The sequence below is a fragment of the Strix uralensis genome, chromosome 3 (assembly GCF_047716275.1).
Source record: "Strix uralensis isolate ZFMK-TIS-50842 chromosome 3, bStrUra1, whole genome shotgun sequence".
In the NCBI taxonomy this organism is placed as follows: domain Eukaryota; kingdom Metazoa; phylum Chordata; class Aves; order Strigiformes; family Strigidae; genus Strix; species Strix uralensis.
Genome location: NC_133974.1, coordinates 103716869 through 103738953, shown reverse-complemented (window position 1 = coordinate 103738953; position 22085 = coordinate 103716869). Strand labels below are relative to the sequence as shown.

The 22085-nt window shown below is 45.7% G+C and overlaps 2 protein-coding genes across 2 annotated transcripts; both read left to right on the top strand.

Annotated features, from left to right (window-relative positions):
- The first annotated feature begins 2 nt into the window (after positions 1–2).
- NSL1 (NSL1 component of MIS12 kinetochore complex) lies at positions 3–11998 on the top strand. Its single transcript, XM_074863677.1, has 6 exons — positions 3–240; positions 491–575; positions 4344–4474; positions 6985–7039; positions 9799–9866; positions 10479–11998. The coding sequence occupies exons 1-6, from the start codon at positions 22–24 to the stop codon at positions 10755–10757; spliced, it is 837 nt and encodes a 278-aa protein (XP_074719778.1). The 5' UTR covers positions 3–21; the 3' UTR covers positions 10758–11998.
- A 4269-nt stretch (positions 11999–16267) lies between these two features.
- Positions 16268–20233, top strand: BATF3 (basic leucine zipper ATF-like transcription factor 3). The gene is made up of 3 exons (XM_074864851.1): positions 16268–16411; positions 17059–17163; positions 19602–20233. Exons 1-3 carry the CDS (start codon positions 16334–16336, stop codon positions 19785–19787), a joined length of 369 nt encoding a protein of 122 aa, XP_074720952.1. The 5' UTR covers positions 16268–16333; the 3' UTR covers positions 19788–20233.
- Positions 20234–22085: the final 1852 nt, after the last annotated feature.

The following is a 22085-nucleotide window of genomic DNA, read 5'->3' as shown; positions in this document are numbered from 1 at the left end:
TCCCTGCATCCGAGGCGGGAAATGGCGGCCGCCCCGGCGCCGCCATTGTTGCCGCCGCCGGGGGAGGCGGGCGCGGGGCCGCCGCTTAGCCCGGCCGCTGCCGCTCTCCAGCGGGACCCGCGGGTGCGGTGCTGCTCGCGGCGCGGCCTAGGCGAGGTGGTGGGACTCTGCGCGCCCTTCGTGCAGGCCCTGGCCCGGGGGCAGCCGGGCGGGCCCGCGGCCGCGGAAGACGCGCTCTGGGTGAGGCTGATGGGGGGAGCGGGGCGCGGGGAGGCCCGGCCCGGCGACGGCGGGGCCTCGTCTCTGAGCGGTTTTGCCCGCCCCTGCGGGGGCCCAGCGGTGTCAGTCTTTCGCCAGGCGGGTTTGGGGAGAGGTTTCCCCCGAGGTGGCTACGCCGGGCAGGGCGGGGAGGCAGGAGGGGCCTTTCCAGCTGCAGGCGTTGCGTACCGTGCCCGGAGGATGGCTTCTGAAGCTCTCCCCTCGCTTGTAGAACTTCGAAACGGCGGTGAGGGAGAACGTTACCGTTAACGGGCAGCCCTGGGAGGAGACTTCGGATGACTCCGAGCTGCAGAGTGGTATGCGTTGGTTTCCATTAATTTCCTGCTGGGTGGTCTTGTTTTGGTTTCTGCATGTGGTGTTTTTAACACCTGGGCAGTTCTTCCCCATGCTGTCTGTGGCGGTAAGGATGCTTGCAGGGCAGGTGAGGTCAAACTCCAGCTCAGATGTGCCTTTGTAAAGATCTGAAGTGCCGCACTGCGGGAGCACGATTCTCAAAGAGCAGCGTTCATAAACAAACAGAAGGGTAACCAAGATGTGTAGGGACTTGTATCCAAGAGAAAAGGAAAGGCAAAAGTGTGCTGTCTGAAGGACAGTTTCTTGTTTGACACTTCTGTCAAGATCCTTATAGATCTTGGGGCAGAAGTTCCAGCTATCACTAGCATGGTGCCTACCTAACTTAAAGGATCTGCTCTTGACTACTAGAGAAAAGTAGCTTGGAGACTCCCAAAGTATCTGATATTGACATGGGAAAAATAAAGGTTTAACTAAGTTTAATGGCAGCTGTCTTGCTGGAAAGTCTACAGCAAGCTTTTAGAAAGTCGGTATTTCAAAACAAGATGTTTCATTTGGGAGGTTAGGAAAGAAAGAGCATGTTCTTTTTCATCAGCTTCTCTTATCAGAACAAAGAGAGTATACAACATTTCATGGAATAGGGTAAGGTGATCTATTTTTAAACCTAAAACACAGCAACAAGATCCAAATTGGGAGGCTTCCCATCCTCCCAGAGCATCCAAGCTGGGATGTTATCATCTAGTAGGTGAGAATCCTGGCTGGATCATTGAGCTCAGAGGGAAGTGTTTAATGGTTCATACTTTTACCTCAGGGCTGATTACAAGCAGAGTTCCTCAGGTGTCTGTTCTGGGACCCATTCTGCTTAATGTCTTTACCTGTGAGCTGGAGGAGGAGATGGAAGGTGCCTTCACCCAGTTTGCAGCGGGCATCAGCCAGGGTGGCATGTGGTGAATATGCTGAAGGGCAGGCCCATTCAGGGAATGTAAACAGGTGGGAGAAACACATCTGTGGGATTCTCATGAAATGCAACAAGGACAAAAAGCAAAGCCCTGAATCTGAGAAGGGGTAACCCCCTGCGGGGGTACAGGATGAAAAGGACCTGGGGGTCTTGGCGGGCTAACCCTGGGCCAGCCTAATATATAGTGTTAACAGGAGTGTAGTTGGTAGATCCAAGGAAGTGATTATTTGCCTTTACTCAGCACTTACTAGAGCACACCTGGAGTAGTGCACTCATTTTTGGACTCCCCGGTATAGGAAAATTGTGGATAAACTGGAGTGAGTTTGTCAGGGGCTGCCAAGACATCCCAGGGACTGGAGCACTTGCCCTGTGAGTTGGGACTGAAGGAACTGGGCTTGTTTAGCATGGAGAAGACAAGCCAGCCTTCCAGTACCTACAAGGAAGTTACTGAGAATATGGAGCCAGGGTATTTATTGAGGTGCATAGAGGCAAGGGCCATAAATTAAAAGGGGAGGTTCTGACTTAATGTAAGAAAGTAAAAATTCATTATTGGGATAACTGAGCATTGGAAAAGGTTGCCCAGAGAGCTGTGTCACCTCCAGCGCTGAAGGCTTCCAAGAACCAGCTGGGCAAAAGTGTCCTGAGCAACCTGGTTTGAACTGGGTGTTGATCCTGCTGTGAGCAGGAGGCTTGAGTCCCAGGAGCCCTCCGGGGACTCTTCCACCTGAGTGACCTCATGCTGGGGCCTTTGGCCAAGATCTCTTCCTATCAAGAGACCCTAGTAGTATGTCTGTTGCTACTATTTAATATACAAATTAGGTAAATGTTTAAAATTGCTATATAATCATCTATTAATGTGTAATATATACAATGTGTTTAGAATTACTGTCTTTTGAATAATAGCAGTGGAGACTCTTGGTAGTCTGGTGTCCAAAGGAAATTTCAGTGTGATTCATTTGCTCGTCTGTGTTAGCGTTGGATGTTCTTTGCAACTTGATGCTTTTTACAGTTGCACAAAGTTGAAAATACAGATGTATTGAACTGGCTATGGAGAAAGAGCTTGAACTGGTTTTTGGTCAGGAAGCTTCTTCAGTTTTAGTTCTAGAATGATAAAACTCCAACTCTTTTGACTACTGGTCTCACAATGCAAAATGCTGGACCGATTCAGGCTCACTTCGCTAATTCAAATTTGTTCAAAAATTCTTAACAGGGAAACATTGTCCAGATGGATGTTATTTTCAGTACGTTATCCTTTGTCTGTACAAGTCTGTACAACTTTATGCCAGCTGAGATACTGTCATCTTCCTGCAGCTGGCATAAAGCAGGTATGAGGACTTTTTAATTTGACATACATTTACTCATGTGCCTATCTCTGATCCAGTTTGAATCACCAAGTGATTTGGCATTTTGTGCCTTCGGTGTTTATGATGACCAATGGCTCAAGACTTTCCTCTCTGTACTTAAATGATTTTATTGTGGTCCTAAAACAAACACACAAAACAAACCCACAGACTCTTAAAACCTTGATTTTGCCTTTCTAAGGTTTATGGTCACCTGATTCTGCACAGATTGACCAAGAGAGGGTGCTCAAAATCCATTCTTTGCCACTAGATTGAAAACATTGTATGGCTTGTAAGTTGCTTGCAACACATTACTGGGAACAGTGAATTTAAATGCAAAATTAAATTAAAAAATGAAAAAGCAAGACTATTGTCAATGTTTCAAATCTGCACTGGGGGAGGAAAATTATAGGAGTATGCAGATGGAAGAATATAGAAATACGCACTACATTTCAGTTATAGTTAGAATATAAGATTGAGCAGTTAATTCTGTTTTCTTCTATAACTTAATTTTTTATAGTTTGTGATGATGGCATGTGATGTCAGGAAGGTGCAGGCATTTACCTGTCTAAATTTTGAAACCAGCTTTAAAACAGTATCTTAAACTTTTGACATTGTTACGTTTAATTGCAATCTCAGAGTAACTAAGTATCTTCAGTAGGGTAAGAGTACTAAAACCACCAGTTGACAGCTGAAAATAGGTTCTAGGTATTTAGTCTAATCTAAACGATTGGAAAAGCAAGCTATGAAAATTAGCTCCTTCTACGTACAGTCCCTTGGGCCTCGGATGTTCAAAGCAGACATGTTTTGGGTTTTGCACACTCCTTGTGACTAGTAATTACAGATGTTGTCAGGATGCAGAGTATTTCCAGGAACTGTGTTTCATTAAGGTGACAATATACATATTGTCACAGTAAACTGCATATTTGTGCTCTATATGATATAAAATCAGTTAAGCTTCAGATTACTGTTTGGACAGTTGGTGTTTGTTTAATGCTTGTAAATTACACAGATAAACCATTTTTCTTGCTGCATCTTGCATTGCTTTTCTTCAGTTGAAAAACAAGTTATCTCAAAAGATAGCCATTTCTTTGCGAGACTTTCTTCATAGATTCAGAGTCCTTAGAGAAATAAGGTTTTGATTTTTTTTTTTTTCCCCAGATGGTTCTCTGCCTCCTCACCCCCCCAGCACATTTGCTTTGAAAGTAACTGGCCAACATCAAGTTGTGCTCCAATTTCTGTATCACCTTTACAAGGAGATTCAAGACATTTATATATGTTACATATGTTGTATATTATATATATATATGTTATATGAATATGTTATATATTCAAGACATATCTTCATTGATAATTGTCCTTGATTTCTTGTTTCAGATCTAAAGCTTTTTTTTTCTTTATAACTTTGTCTCAAATTAAAAAAAAAAAGTTGTAGGAGAATTCCTACAATAACTTTGCGTGTTTGTCATTTTTAGGTTCCAGCATTAAAGTGCTTGAAGATCAATTTGATGAACTAATAGTAGAGACAGCAACAAAGCGTAAGCAGTGGCCTAGGAAGATACTGGTGCATGCTATCCAGACCATGAAAGCAGAGCAAGAGATGTTGGTGAGTAACCTAAGATTTTCAGAAAACCTTGTGGAGCTTGAAGAAATGTCATCTGTGTTGATCTTTAAGCTCTTTCCTGTAGTTGCTTTTAATTCTTTGTCATATAATTAAATTGAGCTTTGCATTAATTGGCTCTTCAGTAAAATGAGGATTACTACAAAGTTTTGTGACTGTGAGTGAATTGGGCCTATGGCACAGTTCACAAGTTACTTAACCAGTTACTTCAACATGATGACTCATGATTTAGAAGCCAGTATGCACCTACTTGTCTTGTCAAATACAGGTTTCTGAAATCCTTGGCTGAAGACTGGTTGAAGTACTAAATGTTATGATACATACAGATAGCTATTATCATGTCCAGTACATGACTGTTAAAAAGGTGTCTGTGTTTTCCTAAGCACTTTTGTTGAGCTGATAACTACATTAGGTACATTCAGTAAAGAAAGAAAAAAAAAAAAGTGGATTATTGAATAGGTGCAGTAATTTCTCTGGTTTTTTGACACTGCATGTAAAGTAATTACTAGCATTAAACAACCCAGTCATGTCCTTGGTTGCATCTTTCCTGCAGTTACGTTAGGCCTGCCTTTTGCTTATCTGCTGATGAATTACAGTCAATTTCCTTTGGAAAAAAAAAAAAAAAAGGACAAGAGACAGTGGGTACAAGTGGAAATACAGGAAATTCCATTTAACCATTTAAAAAATAAATTAAAAAAAAAAAGAACTGTGAGGTTAGTCAAACACTGGCACAGGTTGCTTAGCAAGACTGTGGAGTGTCCATCCTTGGAGATACTCAAAACCTGACTGGATGATGCCCTGAGCAACCTTCCTAGTTGGCCCTGCTTTCAGTATGGAGTTGGACTAGACCATCTTCAGAGGCCCTTTCCAACCTCAGCTATTCTATGATTCTAAGCTAAAGAAGACAGGGACTTTTTTTAGAAAGTTATTTAAGAGCCTGCAATGCATTTCTGAGGACTGAAATTGGCAAAAGTCTCTAGGTTAGCCAAGCACAGATGATTTACGAAGGGCATGGGCACGTATTTGTCTTAAGCCTGAGATATTTTCTAACATATATTGCCTTGTGTGATCTCTCTGTTTTGTCGATATACCAAGTATGTAAAACAAACAAAAAATCAACTAAAATAAAATAGCTATTGCATAACACCAAGATCTAAGAAGACCTTTTGATCTTTCTGCGAAGGGCCTCTACCCGAGTCCCAAAGTGGATTGGTTATTTAGAATGCCTCTCATGCTACCTTTTTGCTCTTGCTGACCTCTTCAAATTTTACACTGCCACAACTAGATGATTATTTTAATTAAAAGTGTCTGCAAAATACAGCAAGTTTTTAGTTTATCTCTGTAAATGAAGTAGCTTTTTTCCCCTCTCAGCTACTTCTGTGAAAGTACTAGTGGTTTCCCTGCTTTGGGTTGAGAAATCTTTATGTTCTTTTTTGACCCTAGCTACTCTTGTGATGCATGTTCTCTGAGGCATATAGAGCAGCTATGCAGATGCAGTGTTTAACTGCAGTTTATCTGGAGAGAACCACTCACTTCATGTGATGATCTCCATGTAATTGCCGAAGCAAGAGATCATCCTGTAGGTTTTCAGTCAATACACTCTGTTATTTTTGAGGATAATGCAAGCCATGTTTGTTCTTCTGCTTGGAGCTGTTACTGTAAACTTGCTAAGAAGCTGTGTGAGCTGTGAAAAACTCGCTCTGGTAAAACTACAGGGAGGAATAATTAACTTTCGTCCTACATGGTTTTGGTTGAAGAAGATTGAGGGAGGACAGCTTCTGAAGTGGAGAAAAATACTAACCTGCAGATGATATAGCTTACATTCCCATGTCTTTGCTTTGTTTCCTTCTTCCCTGGTAGTTACTTCTAATTCCACCTTTAATATAACTAAATACTAGTTTTATTCATTATTTATTATTAGTTAACTTCATGTCACAATTAGCTGATGTCAAGTCACAAGACTCACAGTAGGACCAAAGAGCCAGAGAGCCTGGCCTGTGAAGGAGAGTGTTCTTATTCATGCATAAATAATTACAGGGTTAGAATGTAGTCATTTAAATAGTTTTCTTTTTCTTAGCTTTTTGTCTTAATGTACCCATTGTTCGAGTTTGCTCCTCTGTGAAAGCGTACTGTTTTTGTGAATGGCTCCTTGGAAGCCAGAGCAGCTCTTTTTCCTCAGTTGTGCAGCAGGTGGCAATGCTTCTTCCAAAATGCCTGGATTTCAGTTTAGTTCTCATGCTTTAATAATTAGAATTCTGCAGACTGAGGCAGCTTTTGGAGACATGTTTGCAGTGAACTTCACTGTGTTAAGCAGAACACTGTTTCCAGTAACTGAGTATCTATAAACTGTACCTCTAATACATGCTTTATCTAAATAATGCCACCACCATCTCCTTGTATTAGCTTTTCTCTGTTGCTCTGACTGCTATCTGTATAGTAGATATCTATTAGACCAAAAGCGTATTTCAGAATGTTTCTTTTTTTTGAATGTGCAGAAGCTCTACCAGCCTGTCGTAACACCAGAAGAGATAAGATCACAGCCTTCTCAAGGTAAAGATTTTGTGGGGAGGGCAGCTGTGCTGAGGGAACACTACCTACCTTACTGGCTGGCTGTAAATGTTTAAGAATCTTTCTTTAAACGCATTTAAAATTATTGACTCTTTAAATTATTAACTAAAATAGTTTGTCATAGCTGAACATATTGCTGCATCAGTTTGTTGAACCCCTTTCTCCTCTTCTAAGTGCTGCCTGCTGTTAGGCACTATATGTAAAGGCAGAAGCTGGCTGCTGTGTGGGTAGTGGATAGAAGTTGTCACAGAGCTACCCTCAATAGGTTTTCTTACTTCTTTTCTTCACCGCTGGTAGAGGCCAGATGGGGAACTAGATGTATCGCTGACATTATACTTTGGCCGTTCTTGTGTTCCTTTTACATGACTACTAGAAATGCTTCAGTCTCTCTTCCTAATCATTCGGTTTCTCCAGGGAATTGAAAGCAGTTGTGTAGTACTCAGTGATGGCAGCGTTGACTCTCCTAACTTGCAAAGTAGGCATCAAATTTTATCCTGCCTGTGTCATTTGTAAGTGTTGATGTAAGTGAACAAAGCTGCAAATGACATCCTAAGTTTGCTACATGCTTTTGAAAGATTCCTTACCAAACTCCTTGGAACAAGGTGGTGTATTTTGCAATTGGTGATTGGGATATGCTTTTTTGAGGCTGGTCTTAAGAGATTGAAAGTTTTATCTTGCCTGTTCATAAGTATTGAAAAATGACAGAATTAACCAGCGCTGTTCTAAGGTGGAAAGTGTGGTTACAGAACCCTCACTACAGATGCTGCACATGATGTAAAGCTGGTGTCACAAGAAGTGGTGTTAAAGTTTGAGAAGCTGAGCTTAATCTTCTAGTTCTCACCCTGCTGATCTGACTTCACTCTAGGCATTGTTTCCTCTTTGTAAACAGGAGACTGCTTCCAGAAATGCCAGCCTGTGCAGCAAAGCAGCTAACAGGAGCAGTAAAGAGCCTCACTTCATATCTGGGTTCCTTTTGGTTTCTGGTGTCCAGATCTATGCTTTTCTGATGTGAATTAACTATGTAACAGCTTGCACTATGGTGCTCCCTTTTTAGGTTGGGTAACAGCAAAGTCTAGCCAAGATAGCATAGAGTTTGTGCTGAATTTTAGTATTATGTAGTCTTTGGGAAGTTTATGTATCCCAGTTTAGCAAGTACAGTGGCCAGAAACCAAAAATGTTTAGATTACTCAATACCTTTCATTTCCTTTTTTCATTTCCCTATGTTTTGGGAAGCCTTGAACACTGAGGAATATAATGCTGTCCATGTCAAGCCGAACTCCTGCAGCCAAATTTCATTTAACTGTGTGTCAGTCTTTCTGTATAACTGGAGTAACCCAAGTAGTTATTTTTACTTTTACTTAACTCCTTCCTTGCCATTTCATAGGGTCACTAGTCTTCTAACCCTAGTACTCTCCTGTAAGAATGCTTCACTATGGACATAGCCTTTTAGAGAATGTCTGTTCATAGGCCTCTGTGGTGTGTTTAAAGAGACTGCTGTTGGACTGGTTTTCCTTCCAAACTCTGAATGCTGGTGCATTTTAGCATCCATGTTGATATGTGGGATTATGCGTTCCTAAACCGTGTCTGATCAGTGCATTGGGCATGCAGACAGGCAATTTAACAAAACACTGGCCCTTGCTGCTTACTATGTTTCAGCAGGGGATCGCTGTCAGCCTGAGCTAGAATACAGTGATTGTCTTAAGTTGTCTTCAGTAGTGCTAATGAGATTGACTTCAAAGCAGAATACTGTGTTTAACCCTGAGAGGGTTTAGGGGGGTGTGTACCATCTAACATTGTACCCTACTGCAGGCACTGGTGAAACCCTACAGAAAAATAATAGTGGTGGTGGTGAGGCAGCTTAGTTCCCAGGGGCGTGCTTGCTTCTCTGCTGATTTTAAGTCTTTGTTGATGGCATAGCATTGCAGACTGAATAATGCTGGAGAACATGCAAAACAGTTTTATAATAACTTCAGAGTTTAATTATTGAGTAAAGAATTATTATTGCTTGTAAATCAATCATCAAAAACATATATTGTGTTGATAATCTTATCATATTGCTACTGCAATCAAATATGTGCCATTTTCCCCCCGTATTCTGCACCTGCTGCCTGCTTCAGCATTCCTGAAAGCTTCTTTTTGTTTCTTTTCTTATTAACCCAGCAGAATTAATGCAGTTCATGTTGTTTATGCTTGGTTCTTTTTTATTCTTGGTGTTAATGCTTGTTAAGTTAAGCCAGGAGAAAAATGTAGCCTTCATTGGAAAAGCTGACTTGTTGGAGCTGTAAGATTACTTTTTCCCCTCCTTAAAATGGGTTTCCTTCATTTCATTTTCTCCACAGTTGTGTTTAGTCTCCTTCTTTTGTGCATTTTTATCAAATGTAATAGGAACTTGAAGGGTTTGAAGACATCTTTTTTTTGTTTATAACTGTTCCTTTATGTCAAATACTGTCTTTGTGTCTCATGTTTTATACAAGCTGTAGGTTTTCTAATGAAGAACTTTGTGGCTTGCTGTAGTTGAGACTGCTAGACACTGCTATGTTTTAAGTGATAAAGAGTAACAATAGTAAGATTCAACATACAAAGTGTCATCCTCAATGCTATAATGAAAGGGATGTGCTGTAGGTTTGTTTTGTACAGGAACTCCACTGCTTTTCTGTCTGATACCTAAGAAGTTGATAGCAAGTATTGGGGGGAGGGAGTTATGTTTCAGAAGTTTATTTGGGCTTTATGTTTTTCCGTAGATGCTTACATCGCAGATCTGAAGCAGGTGACAGAAATGGCATCCCAACAGATCAGTGGAGCAATGAAGGTGAGATCTCTGTGGTCCAAGAGGCTTCTTTTTAGTTTCTTGATCTGATAATATGTCACGAAACAGGAGTTCTGACTCATCTTGATTATAGTTTTGTACAAAAAAGCCTGCATGTGTACTTTTGAAGCAAGTACATCTCTAGGTTTGGACTGCTGAAGTTGTATCTGTAAAGCATTCCCCCTCACATGGTGGTAAGGAAGATTATCCTGTGGCTGTAGGAAATGTTTTTTACAGATATTTTAGAACCTGCAGCATTTGAAAAATAAAACCGTTTTTGAAGACCTGTACAACTTCATACAGCACGTGACATTTATTACTTCAGTACCAGCTTAGACATGAATCAGGGTGTTCCTATGATGCTTATTCAGCTTAGAGATGTGACAAAGGAGCATTTAAACTTGGCATGCTCTTTGCATGGCCTCTGAGTGCAGGCCCTGGTCACTGTTAGGCTGGTAGGTAGCTCTGAGTTCCCAACCTTCACCTGACATCCTCAGGATCATCTCTGCAGACACTGAAGCTTTTGTGCCTGTCAGAATCTAATTAACATATTTCGTTCGTTGTAGCCATTACTTTTCCCATGTAACTTGAGATACTTGGGTTTGTTTTCTGCAGTCTCTCCCAGCACTAATAGAAAGAGCAGAAGGTTTTTCCCAAGCATTAACTTGGCAACCAACCTTGGAACTCTGCAAGCTGCGACAAGAAGTCTTTGCTGGTTGCAAGACGAAGGAGGAAAATAACGTCCAAAACTTCATATCACCAGGAGAAGTCACACCAACAGACACTGATACTTGTAAAAGTCCTTATGTTTTGCTAAAAAGAAAAAAAGCTGCCAGTTCACCAGAAAGAAGACGCTACCCACTTCGACGGAGGAAGATTACTCTCAGCACATGAATTTCTCATTTAGTATTTTCAGATTGGAATCTCACTTGTACTCTTGTTCAGTGTGCTGACTCTTTTTTTCTTAAAACTTCGTCTCCCCTCTAATTCAGTGCTATACGTGGGAGCTTCCTTAATTACTTAGTCTTCAATCCTTTTAAATATTTGGTTTTACTGTCGCTGATGCTGTATGAAAGCCTACACATACCAGTAGCAGCCGATATCCAGCCAGTGCATTTGCAGATTAACTCTTATTTTTTGCTCTTTCATTACAGCGCTTAGCTGGAGTCCTCATGGTTCTCAGAGTTTGTGCACAGGCTTGATGTATGTGGGTAGTCTTTTAGTAAACCACTAAGTGCTCATTTACATTAAGCATGTTGCTAAAGAGGTTGGAGAATGCCTAGTTCTCCTAATGCACCTTCATTTATTACTGGGTCAGGTGACTATTTTCTTAATAAAAAGAAATTCACACTGGAGCATATTGATATGATGTTGCAGTTTTTAGAAAATCCACACATAAATGTGATATTGATCCCTGCTATTCCACCTTTCTGGAATTTATATCAGCTGGTCTTATTTATAGTCATATTTGTTTAAACTTGGATTTTTAGTAGTTGTATGTATTTACTTCCAGTGTGCTCTTTTGAACAAGAATTCAACCATCTGCATCTTACCATCTGATATTTCGTTTCATGTAATCCAATTATGCAGTCTGGGGGTTTCCTGGACAATATTTCTACACATTACAGGATCTTTACTTGGGTCATGTATGCATTTGTGATGTTTGACTAAACTTCAAAGATCAGTAGGGACTACCAGTAAATGGTATTAAGTTGAGCTAGCTTACTTTATTTTTTTCTTTACACTTTAGTACCTAGACAACTGCACAGTAGTACTAAATTGAGCATTGTGCCTTAACCATTCATAACTTTTTCTAGCTTATGATTGCATGTGTTTGCAGTAAATACTCCTGTCTAATATGTAGTATATTTCTCACACAGTAAATGGACTTTTTTAGAAGCTTTATTAATGAAATGTACTGTGGGAAGAAGATGGGTCCAAGTTAATGTCTAAGAGACTGAAAAGTTTCAAGAAAATGTGTGACAGATTTTAGCATTGATTATTTTGTAAAGGTGAGCATCTGTATTGAGACTCTGTATATTTCATCATATGTAAATATTTGTTTCTCCTCGCTGTTGTATATACAAATGTGTGTTTTTATACAAAGGAAATTAAATCAATTAAGGAAGATCAAAGTTTCAGATAATGTTGTCAGTTCTAATCCTGGAATAGCTGGTGACTGGACAGTGAGCGTACTTCAGAAGACATCTGTGTTAAATTTTGGCTCGAGTAACTGAAGTAGTTCCATTTACCGCCTTTGAACTCACAACTGTTATTAATCTCAAGGCTACAAAGCGTCTAATGTAAGAGAGAACAGGATGTGAGAGGGGCTGGAGCTGCGAAGCTGTGGAACGTGTGACTGGGACGGTTTTTCACACAGCGACTTGCTATTCTAGCTGCTCTGAGTACGCGTGCTCCGTGCTGCCTTGAAAATCCCCGTCATGGCTTTCTTCACCAAGATCCACACATACTCTTTAACCTGAGTGTGCCCTGACTAAGATGAGCCCTGCAAGATTTTGTATGGCTGCTGTTACAGTATTTGAACGTTTTCTATGTTAATAGGAAGATTCCCCGCTATTTGCTGCAAATAATAATAGGCAAGTACAGAAAATAGCTAGAAATAAGCACACCTCTTTGCAGGGATCCCTTCAAAATGGCCAAGGTAGGACAAATGCCTTAAGAAATAAGGGAGAGCACTGCAGATTAAGACTTAGTGAGTCAAGGGATTCACCCCACAGTGCGTGTTAGTGTTAAGAGATTGCAGGATACGTGGGTCCGCGTGAATTTGAAGGAAGGGGGAATGCATGCCCTGAGCTAGGGCAGTCGGGCCTTGTTCCACGGCCCTTGTTTCAGCTGCAGCTGGGTGGAAACAAAACAAATGCATCTGGAAACACCAGCCAAATAAGCAGTGTAAAGAAGGATACAGAAAGCAAGATTCCAAGCGCAGCACATAAACTACAAATCTACAAATCTCCAATGGCTACTTTTGGCCAAAAGTAGCCAATGGAAGGTGTCAGAGGACCTCCCTTTAAATGCCAGTTCTGTGATGAGCTAAACTCGACACTTGAATATTCAGCTGTTTTTCAAATGATTTTTTTAAAAATTTCTACAGCAAGTGATATATGTAACTAGCTGTGCCTGGGATCTATCTGTTCTTCCCACTGGCAGAAATATATAAATTACTTAATTTTCTTCCCATTCCAGTAGCCTTTTGTCCTTCAGTTAACTTTTCATAGAAATCAGTAGTGTTGTGCAAGACAAAGTGTCTAATGGGGCTTCTAGTGAAATGTCACAACATCCAAACTTCTTATTTTTAACTTGGGGCGAATTGGTATTGCATCAAGAAATGTCTGGTAGTTTTTCTTTATATAGCCATTGAATTTTGTAAGACAGCTCAGCGGTGATGGATACTTGGGATTGTTTGCAAACCGAGTTTGAATTTCTTGGCTTATTGGGGTGAGATGAAACATCTCACTGTTGTTAGCATGTACTGTCAGCGATCTGCTTATCGCTCGTGAGGGTGGGCCATCCCTACCCAAGAAAAACTTGCCAGTTGGAGCAGTATTCACACACACTTTCGCTGTGTGTTGTTGCTGAACAGAGGGGATTACAAATAGCGTGCAGGGAAGCTCCTCTTCCAGGAATCTCCACGTGGCCACCGACGTCTGTTTGGAAGCTTGGGGCGTGCTGGTGCTCTGAAACCCAGCTCTGATACGTGGCGTTCTGCAGAAGAGCCGCGCTGTGCTAAGCTGCCTTCAGCGACTACTCTGCGTGTGTGTAGGCTGCTTCACTGCAGACAAAAATCACTGATAAACTGCCATTATAAAATGTAAACTCAGCTGACGAGACTGCTTGCTGGGCTTGTTTTCTTTCCTGCATAGAAACACTCTGCCTTTAGTGCTGCATTACCTGGAATTACTGTGTAGGCATTTCTACAGATGTACCAGAGATAGCTTTAATACTAAGCAGAAACTTGTTCCCACAAGCAAATTTTGACTTTTCATTTCCTTTGCCACTTTGAACAAGAGCAGACTGTGTTCAGGCTCAAGGGGACCGTCCTGTGACTTGTCCCGTACTTGTGGGATCCTGGAAGGCTTGCTCTACAGGTGCTGGGAGTTACTCAGTGAAGTAGATATTTATTCAGTACTAATAAATTCTTGGTAAGCTGCTCGGGACTTGATGCGGTTAGATGGCCTGCTTGTGCAGTTGCTCCTGGCACAGCACAAGAGCTTCCCGTGGGGTCAGTTCAAAGTCCCTCTGGGGAAGGGGGCTTTTTTCCCCCCGCAGATCACTCTGAAGGGCTGTTGAGGTATTTTGTCCACATGGTTCATAGATTTTATTGCAAGAGAATATATCTGTTCCCTGAGCTTATGGAAATACCGGCTTCTAGTCCTGTTTATTTCAACTGTGCTTAAGCTACAAAGGCAGCAAAGAGCCTAGAGCTCTCTTTTTAAGCAGCTGTCCCAACTAAGCCTCTGCTCATGCCCATATTTGCCCTCCTTTAACTGCTGATGTGATGCAAGGTTGGACTGTTTCAAAGGAGCGGTTGAGAGCAATTCACCCTCTCATCGCTTCCCGCCTGGCAGCTCGAGCTGCCTTCCAGGAGATGTTGGTTTGGATCCCTTCAGCTGGAGAACAGCAGCGAGCCCACACCTTCTGCCACCTCCACGAGCATCCCCTTGGTGAGCATCCTGGTGTCGGCACATTGGGTGACAGAGGAAGGGAGAAGCAAGACTGCTTTTAATGAAACGGGGGGGGGGCTGGGAACATCCTGCAAGATGCTTGGGAGACCCGGCACAGTCTGAGGATGCAGGTGAGGTCAGGGCACTTTGGCGAGGGTGCTCATCCGAGTTGTGGGTCCCTGGCATGGGGAAGGCTCACAGGTCCTCAGTCCTCAGGGGTCAGAGAGCTCTGAAAAATTGGAAAATGCAAACGTGTGGGTAGACTGGAAGATGGGAGACACGAGCTGCTTTGAGGTGGAACAGCTGCGGAGAAATGCTTCCCACCAGGGAAGTCCTGCTCAGGTTTTTCAGTAACGCTGATGGTCCTGGAGCCTACCAGGAAACCCGTGGCAGAGCACAGGCCTCGTGTGACTCTTGGACTCCTGGGCAGCGCGATTCTCACCTTCAGCATGAACTCTTAGCCAGATCTTCCTGAAAGGATAGTCTATATTTACTCAGTTTGCAAACTTTGTAGCCTCATCTTCATCTAAGCTGGATGACTCAAACTTCTGGGGAAACCAGAAAAATAGAGAAGTGTCCGATTTATTAAGATACCTGGGGCTTTATGACTGGCTGTCCTGCAGTTCGGGGGCACTCGACCCTCCCCGCGCAGCCATGGCTGGTCCTTTGCCCTGTGGGTTGGGCACAGACGGGAACACACAGACACAAGTGATAGTTTTTCTTTGTATCTCCAGTAGAGCAAGGGTGTCCTCGAGGTACCTGTCGGTGCGAACACCTTCCCTGCCTTCAGAGCCCAGGGCCAAGATAACGGTTCAATTAAAATGTAAGGGAAGTGTTTGGAGGGGTGAAAGAAACATCGTTCAGTCCGTTAAAACACTCAACAGAGTAGTCGAACAGAGACATTTTTGCTGGCGGCAAGTGTGTTCTCAGCAGTCCTCGCCTGGCTTCGCCTTTACAGGAAGCCTGTGGCATTTCCTTATTATTTAGAGGAACAGGGCAAGTCGCGAAAGCGAAAATCGCTTTATCCCAGCACCGGTGCCGTGTCCTCAGGCCCCTGAGCCCTGGCTGGGCCGGCTGCATTCCGCCGCAGCTCCCGCCGCTCCCGGGAGCAGATGTTTGGCGGTGGGGGAGCGGCCGGGGCTGAGCCTTGGGGCGGGGGGCGCCGCGGGCGGGCTGGGCCGGCTGCCGGGGGCAGCCTGGGTCCCCCGCCCTGCCCGGCCCTGCCGCCGGGGAGAAGAGAAGCTGCGGGGCGGTTATTTCTGCAGGCGAAAGCACGAGTGGGGCCCCCCGGAGGGACGCCGGGCCCAGCCGGCCCCCGGGGCTGGGGCTCTCCGGGGGATTTTCAGGCGGCTCCTGCCCGGCAGCGCCGTGCCCCGGGGGTGCGGGTTTTCCCCCGGCTCCCGGGGGCTGAGCAGACCCCGCAGTCCAGGGGGGACGGGCACCCTTGCCGGCGCGGGAGGCTCAGACCCGGGGGGGGGGAAGCAATGCGGACCCGGGGGAGTGGGAGTCTGGGCGGTCCCGGGGCTCCCGGTCCCCCGGGCGCGGGTGCCGCCGGGCGCCATGTGACGGCCATGCGGGCGGCCCGGAGCGGGGCGGGACGGCGCGGCGGGGCTCCGGTGGCGGCGGCTCCACCTCCGGGGCGGGGGGTGCCGGGTGCCAGGTGCCGGGGCGGCCCGGGGCGGTGCGTCCCCTGCCCCGCCCCGGCCCGCCCTCCCCTCCCCTCCCCTCCCACCCCCCGCGGGCCGGGGGAGCCTAGCGGCGCCCCGGGGCGGCTCCGCAGCCGGCGGGATGTCGGGCGCCGTCCCGGTGGCGGCGGCGGGGGTCAGCGCGCTGCCTCGGAGCGCAGCGGCCGAGGGCAGCCAGCAGGTAGGAGCAGGGCGGAGGGGCTCGGCTCGGCGCTGCGGGCGGGCACACGGGGCCGAGTCACGCCGGGCAGCACTGTGACGGGGGTGCCCGCTTCCCCCCCGCCCTCGACCCGGGCACCGGCCGTTCCCTTTCCTGGCAGGCGGCTGCGGTGCCGGCGCGTCAAGGTGGGAGGGCGGGCGAACCGCCGGCGGTGCGCGGGAAGCTGCCCGCCGCCCGCAACCGGGGCTGTCGGCGGCTGTGCCCCCGCCGCAGTCACCAGCGCCGGGAGGGGAACGGGGCTGCTCCGCCAGCAGCGGGCGCGGCGGGAGCCCGGCCGGCTTCCCTCCCCGCCGCTCGCACCTCCGGCTCCTCGCTGGCGCTGGCGCGAGGCGCGTGTAAAACGCCGCTCGTCGGGTCCCCGACGGGGGTGCCCGGGTTCCGCCGTCAGCGGTAGAGCCCCCCGGGCATCTCTCCCGGCTTCCACCGCTCCGCCTCGGGCCCCACCTGTGCGGTGGGGCGGGGGATGCGCCGCCCTTTGCAGGCACGGCGCGGTGGGGGGGGGACCGGGGGTAGGTGCTAGTTCTGAGAAACAGCCGCATGCCTGACTTCAGGCGCCTACCGCGTGCACCTCAAAAACCAGCGAGGTGTTTCTGGCTTATGTCTTCCAGAGTCACGAAGAAGATGACAGGAAGGTAAGGAGGAGGGAAAAAAACCGAGTTGCTGCACAGAGGAGCCGGAAGAAGCAAACTCAGAAAGCAGATAAACTTCACGAGGTGAATGGGTACTTGATGTTTCGCAGGCACGGCTTGGGTACCGAGCGCAGGGCTTTACAATGACAGGGTCTTCTTCAGCAGGCGTGGGCCTGGCTCCACACTAGTCCAGCTCAGAGAGCTGTGGGTGTGAAGCAGAGGCAGGCGTGCTGCGGAAACTCCCAGACACTGATGCTCACGGTGGACAGTGCAGCTCTGCCATCGGCGACCCTGCCAGGGAGAGAGGGACGGGGTCCTGCCCTCGCCTCACCCTCCCTCTTTTGCTATTCCCATGACCATCCAGTGAACCGGACCACGAGGCTCCTCTGGGCTAAACCAAATCCATTTTCTTCTGGATTAGTGTTAAGCTTGTCACGTTTGCTGTGGCAGCGGATGAATGCTTGCTGCCTTACGAGGGAGGAGGCGACGGAGGAGGAGGGGACCATGCTGCTTAGTGGCAGTGCTGGCTTAAGTCAGTTCTAAAACTATGGTGTGAGACAGAAATACCCAGCTGAAAAGGCTTCTTAGGAACTTCAAAACCTCAGTTCAGTTAGCTGTTATACTTGTATGCTCTGATAAATAACAGTGGGTGTTTCCAAAAAACCATGAAAGTAACCAATTCTTCCAGAAACTCTTAATACTTCTTCTCAATATCACAATGTGGTGTAGTTTTCTCTGGTCCCCAGTGCAAATGCTGGAGGACAGGAATCCCCTTTCTCTGGTTTAGGCTGTTACCTCACACAACAGTGCTTTTGTTGTAGCCACGGCTCTTGGGGTAAATGTTAGTTCTGCTGCTGTGATTGTGGCTGAGCCGGCCAGTTGTTCAGCACAGACTCGCTTCTTTCTCAGTGTGGAAGGATCTGCCGACAGTCAGCAGAGGCCAAGAGAGGGACAGTGTGGGGAGTTTTGGGTTTGGTTTTTCCCAGTTCTACTCTGAGTCAGTGCCTGAGAAAGCCAGGTGCAGGGTACTTCTGGAAAGGGGTAACCCCTGGCTTTTAAGGAATCATTTCTGGGCCCTGTGCCTTCCTGCAGCCTCTCTGATGTTCCTCCTGAACTTGAGGATCTTCCTCATGCTGGACATCTTCATTCTTGGGCAGGCAGGTTTTCCCAGGTGTAGGCAGAGCCGGTTGAATAAGAATTCATTCTTAGCAAGAGCAATTTGATAGTCTCATCCCTGAAAATGAGACAGAGCAATGGGAGAGTAACACTTCAGAACTCAACCCCATGGGGTTTGGGACAACAAGGGGTGAGCAGAGGCAGAGATGGACAACTTTGCTGGAGCTGGCTACCATAACTTCTTAGGAGGACCATGCCTATTTTGCTCTGTACATGAGAGTGTGAGGGAGGGCGAGGGGATCCAAACTCCTGCAGCAAAGGGCAGCAGAGGCAGTTCCAGGCTGCCCAGAGGAGCACTGCATGAGAGGCTCTCCCTGCTGCCTGGTAAACAGACCTTTTAAGGCATGTGTAGGCTTTGCAGTTTGCTCTGCAGCTTTCCCAGGGAGGTGAGATTGAGTGGGTGAGTGTTGAGCCCTAGGCCAGCAGCGAGGTGCAGACACCTGCAGGTTTTCCGTGGGCTGGCTCTGAACCTCTAGAGCTCTCCTCTTTGGGATGAGAAGGCTTGACAGCAGGGACACTTGAGACACGCAGTTGTCAAAAAATGTGACACACTAGTCTCACATCCGTCACAGATGTATGCTGCAGAGCATCTCAAAACTCCCCTGCAATTAATAGAAGCTTATTCATTGCCAGAGAAGCCTTAGCTCAAAAGCAGCCCAGGTCAGGGATAACCAAGGCAGTGGTCAGGCCTTCTGGTGATGAAGTGGGGCTGGGAACAAGCTGGCATGACACTTCCCTCCTCCCGCTCTAGAGTTCCTGGGCATCTGAGCAGGTGGCTACAAGCCCTGGCCAGCCTGGAGGAGAGTGGCTGGCACCAGATGTGCTGTGCTAGGTGTGCATCTCAGCTGGCACCTGGGTAAATGGCCCTTCCCCGCACTGGCCCAGGGCAGGCACTGCCTTTGCCCTTTCCTCGCTGGTAATGCCAAGCACTTGGCTTTCCCAGCACCTACCTGCAGTCGGTGCTTTCATTTTCTCTGCTCTGACAGTGCAGAGCTGCCCTGCTTGGCCCTTCCCAGCAGAGGCAGCCCAGGGCTGGAAGAGGCCACCACGGAACGCAGCCATCTACGCCTGCAGTCCTGGGCTACTGGGAACCCCCAAGGACCAGCAAGCAGCACCTCCTGGTCTTCAGGACCATGAAAGGAATCACAGTATGGTCAGGACACAGATCATAAAGCACTTGCCCTGTTCCAGCACCCAGGCTCTGTCTCTCTTTCCTTAGCATTTTGCACATTGTAGTGAGAAACCACGCAGCTTTTCTACAGTTACATGAATATACTCAAGGTGGAAGCACTGAAAGGAGTGTTTTGACTATGAGTAGGCTTTTTTTTTTTCCCTTCTCCTTCCAGGAATATGAGTCTCTTGAGCAAGAAAATACCTCCCTGAAAAGAGAAATCGGAAAGCTAACAGATGAAATGAAACACTTGAGTGAAGTGTTGAAGGATCATGAAAAGATCTGTCCGCTATTGCACTGCACCATGAACTTTGTGACCGTACCAAGGCCTGATGCACTCGCCAGCTGCCTGCCAAGATGAGACCTCTCCTTGATCACCTTTAAATGCGATGTGTGAAAGTGCCATTAACAGGGAAGACTTGAAGAACTGCCTACTTATGGTGCATGTCTTCCATCAAAGAGGGCTAGAGTTGACCATGCAGCTCTTCTTCATGTTGAAGTGTTATAGTCTTCTGAATCTCAGGAAAACACCAGTATGGAAAAAAGACAACTCGGACTGCGACTTCTTATTTGGTAGAATCTTCGAGCCATGGTTTTGCATTCAGAAATGCCAAAGTGCGGTGCAGCCCACCATCGCGCGATGGAATGTAGACAGGGAAAAGTACCGACCTTGGGCTGGGATGCCTTTCTCCCACACGTCCACTGCCAGTAACCCTTTGTCACTTGTCATCCATGTATATCACGTTCTGGCTGCTGTTTGTTTTTCTCTATACAGGTTTGGTTAATAAAAGCGATGTCCCATCTTTATGATGTTCTCCACCTTTTTCAATAATCAATGTCTTTATAACATCTCTACTTTTTCTTTACTGGTCAAATCCAAAGACTAATGTTAATCTTCCTGTCAGTTGTTTTATTATTTGCTTATCACCTCTTCAATGGTTCCTCTTTTGAAGTGTGTGTGAGTTTTCCCAGTCTTTATTTCTTGATTATCCCCAATTGTCAGCCCTGCCGACATTAGTTCTTGGAGTGTTTTTATATCCTAAAACGTGGCTTGGCCAATTTCTAATGATGATTGTCTTCTCTGTGTGGAAGAAAAGCAAAACAGAGTTTGCTGGTTCTACATGTTTTAAAAAACAGATTTTAAAATTTAATGTCTTAATGCATCCACTGGAAATTAACAAATAGGTTTATCATTCATCTTGCATATTGCTTTTGGTAAAGGATATCTGTGAATACAACAAATTGACTTTAGCTAAGCATTTTGTTATATGTCCACACTGAAGATGTCTGATAAAAAAAGTTAAAGAAAACATAATTTTCTTCCTACAAAAAGGAAGAATTATAGTGATGTTAGTGAGAAATACACAGAGAAATTGCTTCCTCTGAAGATTCTTAGTAGTGTCAGGCTCTAGAAATGTGCATGCTGTAGCCTGGGATTCAGCAAAGCATGTTTTTCTCACAGTATTTCCCAGTTAGAGAGCACCTTTGCATAATAAAAAGCTCCACCCCTTTACCAACTCTCTCACTTCAGCATTTGGATTTTTTTCATTTCAACTCATGGGGTTAATTTCTCCCCTCACCAGGATCATAGTATTTATCAGGAGAATATAATCTGAAAATTCTAATTTTTTTTCTTTTTTAGCTTCTTTAGTAGAATGATGCTTTGCTGATCACTGCCAAGATAGAATTGGGGAAACTGTGTAGTCAGCTCTGCCTTCTAAAGGGCCCTCTCATGCCATTGTCTTAGGCTAGAAACTCAAAATAACAGGCATGACCTGTTGGCTTCTTTAAAATTTTCGTTAGGTTGTCCCCAAGAGAATTTTCAGCATTTGCAGAAGCTATTGACAGCCTAAATGCACTCTTCAAAGTTTCTTATGGACCTGTAAGAACTGAATCATTCTGCAAATTAAAACTGCTGCAGTCCCTGCCAAGGAAAATGAAACTTTCAAGGCACTTCACATTATGCTTTTTGGATAATGTCCTTGATATGATTCTGTGTGTCACCCTTAAGAAAGGAAGCTATCTTAAGCATGTTTATCCACCCACCCGCATTCCTTCAGTCCCTGGATGCCACTGTGTAACTTGGGCTGAGTAGAGGTCTAATGGAGAAGGAGGAGCACAGTGGAAATGAACAACGTTCACTCTGGGAAAATTCGTTATAGCTTAGGCTGGAGGGGGAGAGAGAGACGACGTCTCACAGCTCTTAACTAGGTATGTGCAGCTGAGCTGAGGTTGGGAATGGTTGAGGTCAGGGCTGGTGCAAAAGTGTGATCTCTCCTGTGGAGCCCTGCAGACCCTCAAAAAGGGAAAGGTCAACCACCTCGTCCAAGACAGTCCATCCCAGCAGAATCCTAAAGATTTTGTCCCACAGGTGCTTTCTTCTAAAAGAGGTCTAGTTCCCTGTGTAAAATCCTCCTTCTTACACATAGTTCTTCTAAACATCTGTCTAGAAACTGGCTCCAGCTTAACATTCGGTAGCCCAAGATGTATTGTACGTTCTTCACCAGTAAGACCACCGTTTCTGCATTGGAGTTTATTAACTGTATAATGTCTGTGCAGAGTGTACAGGGGAAGACAGCTGAAATCACAGCAATGTTGTGTGCTGGCAACAGCAACCTAATTCCAAGGCTAAGCCGCTATTCCTTGGAAGGGCTGGGAG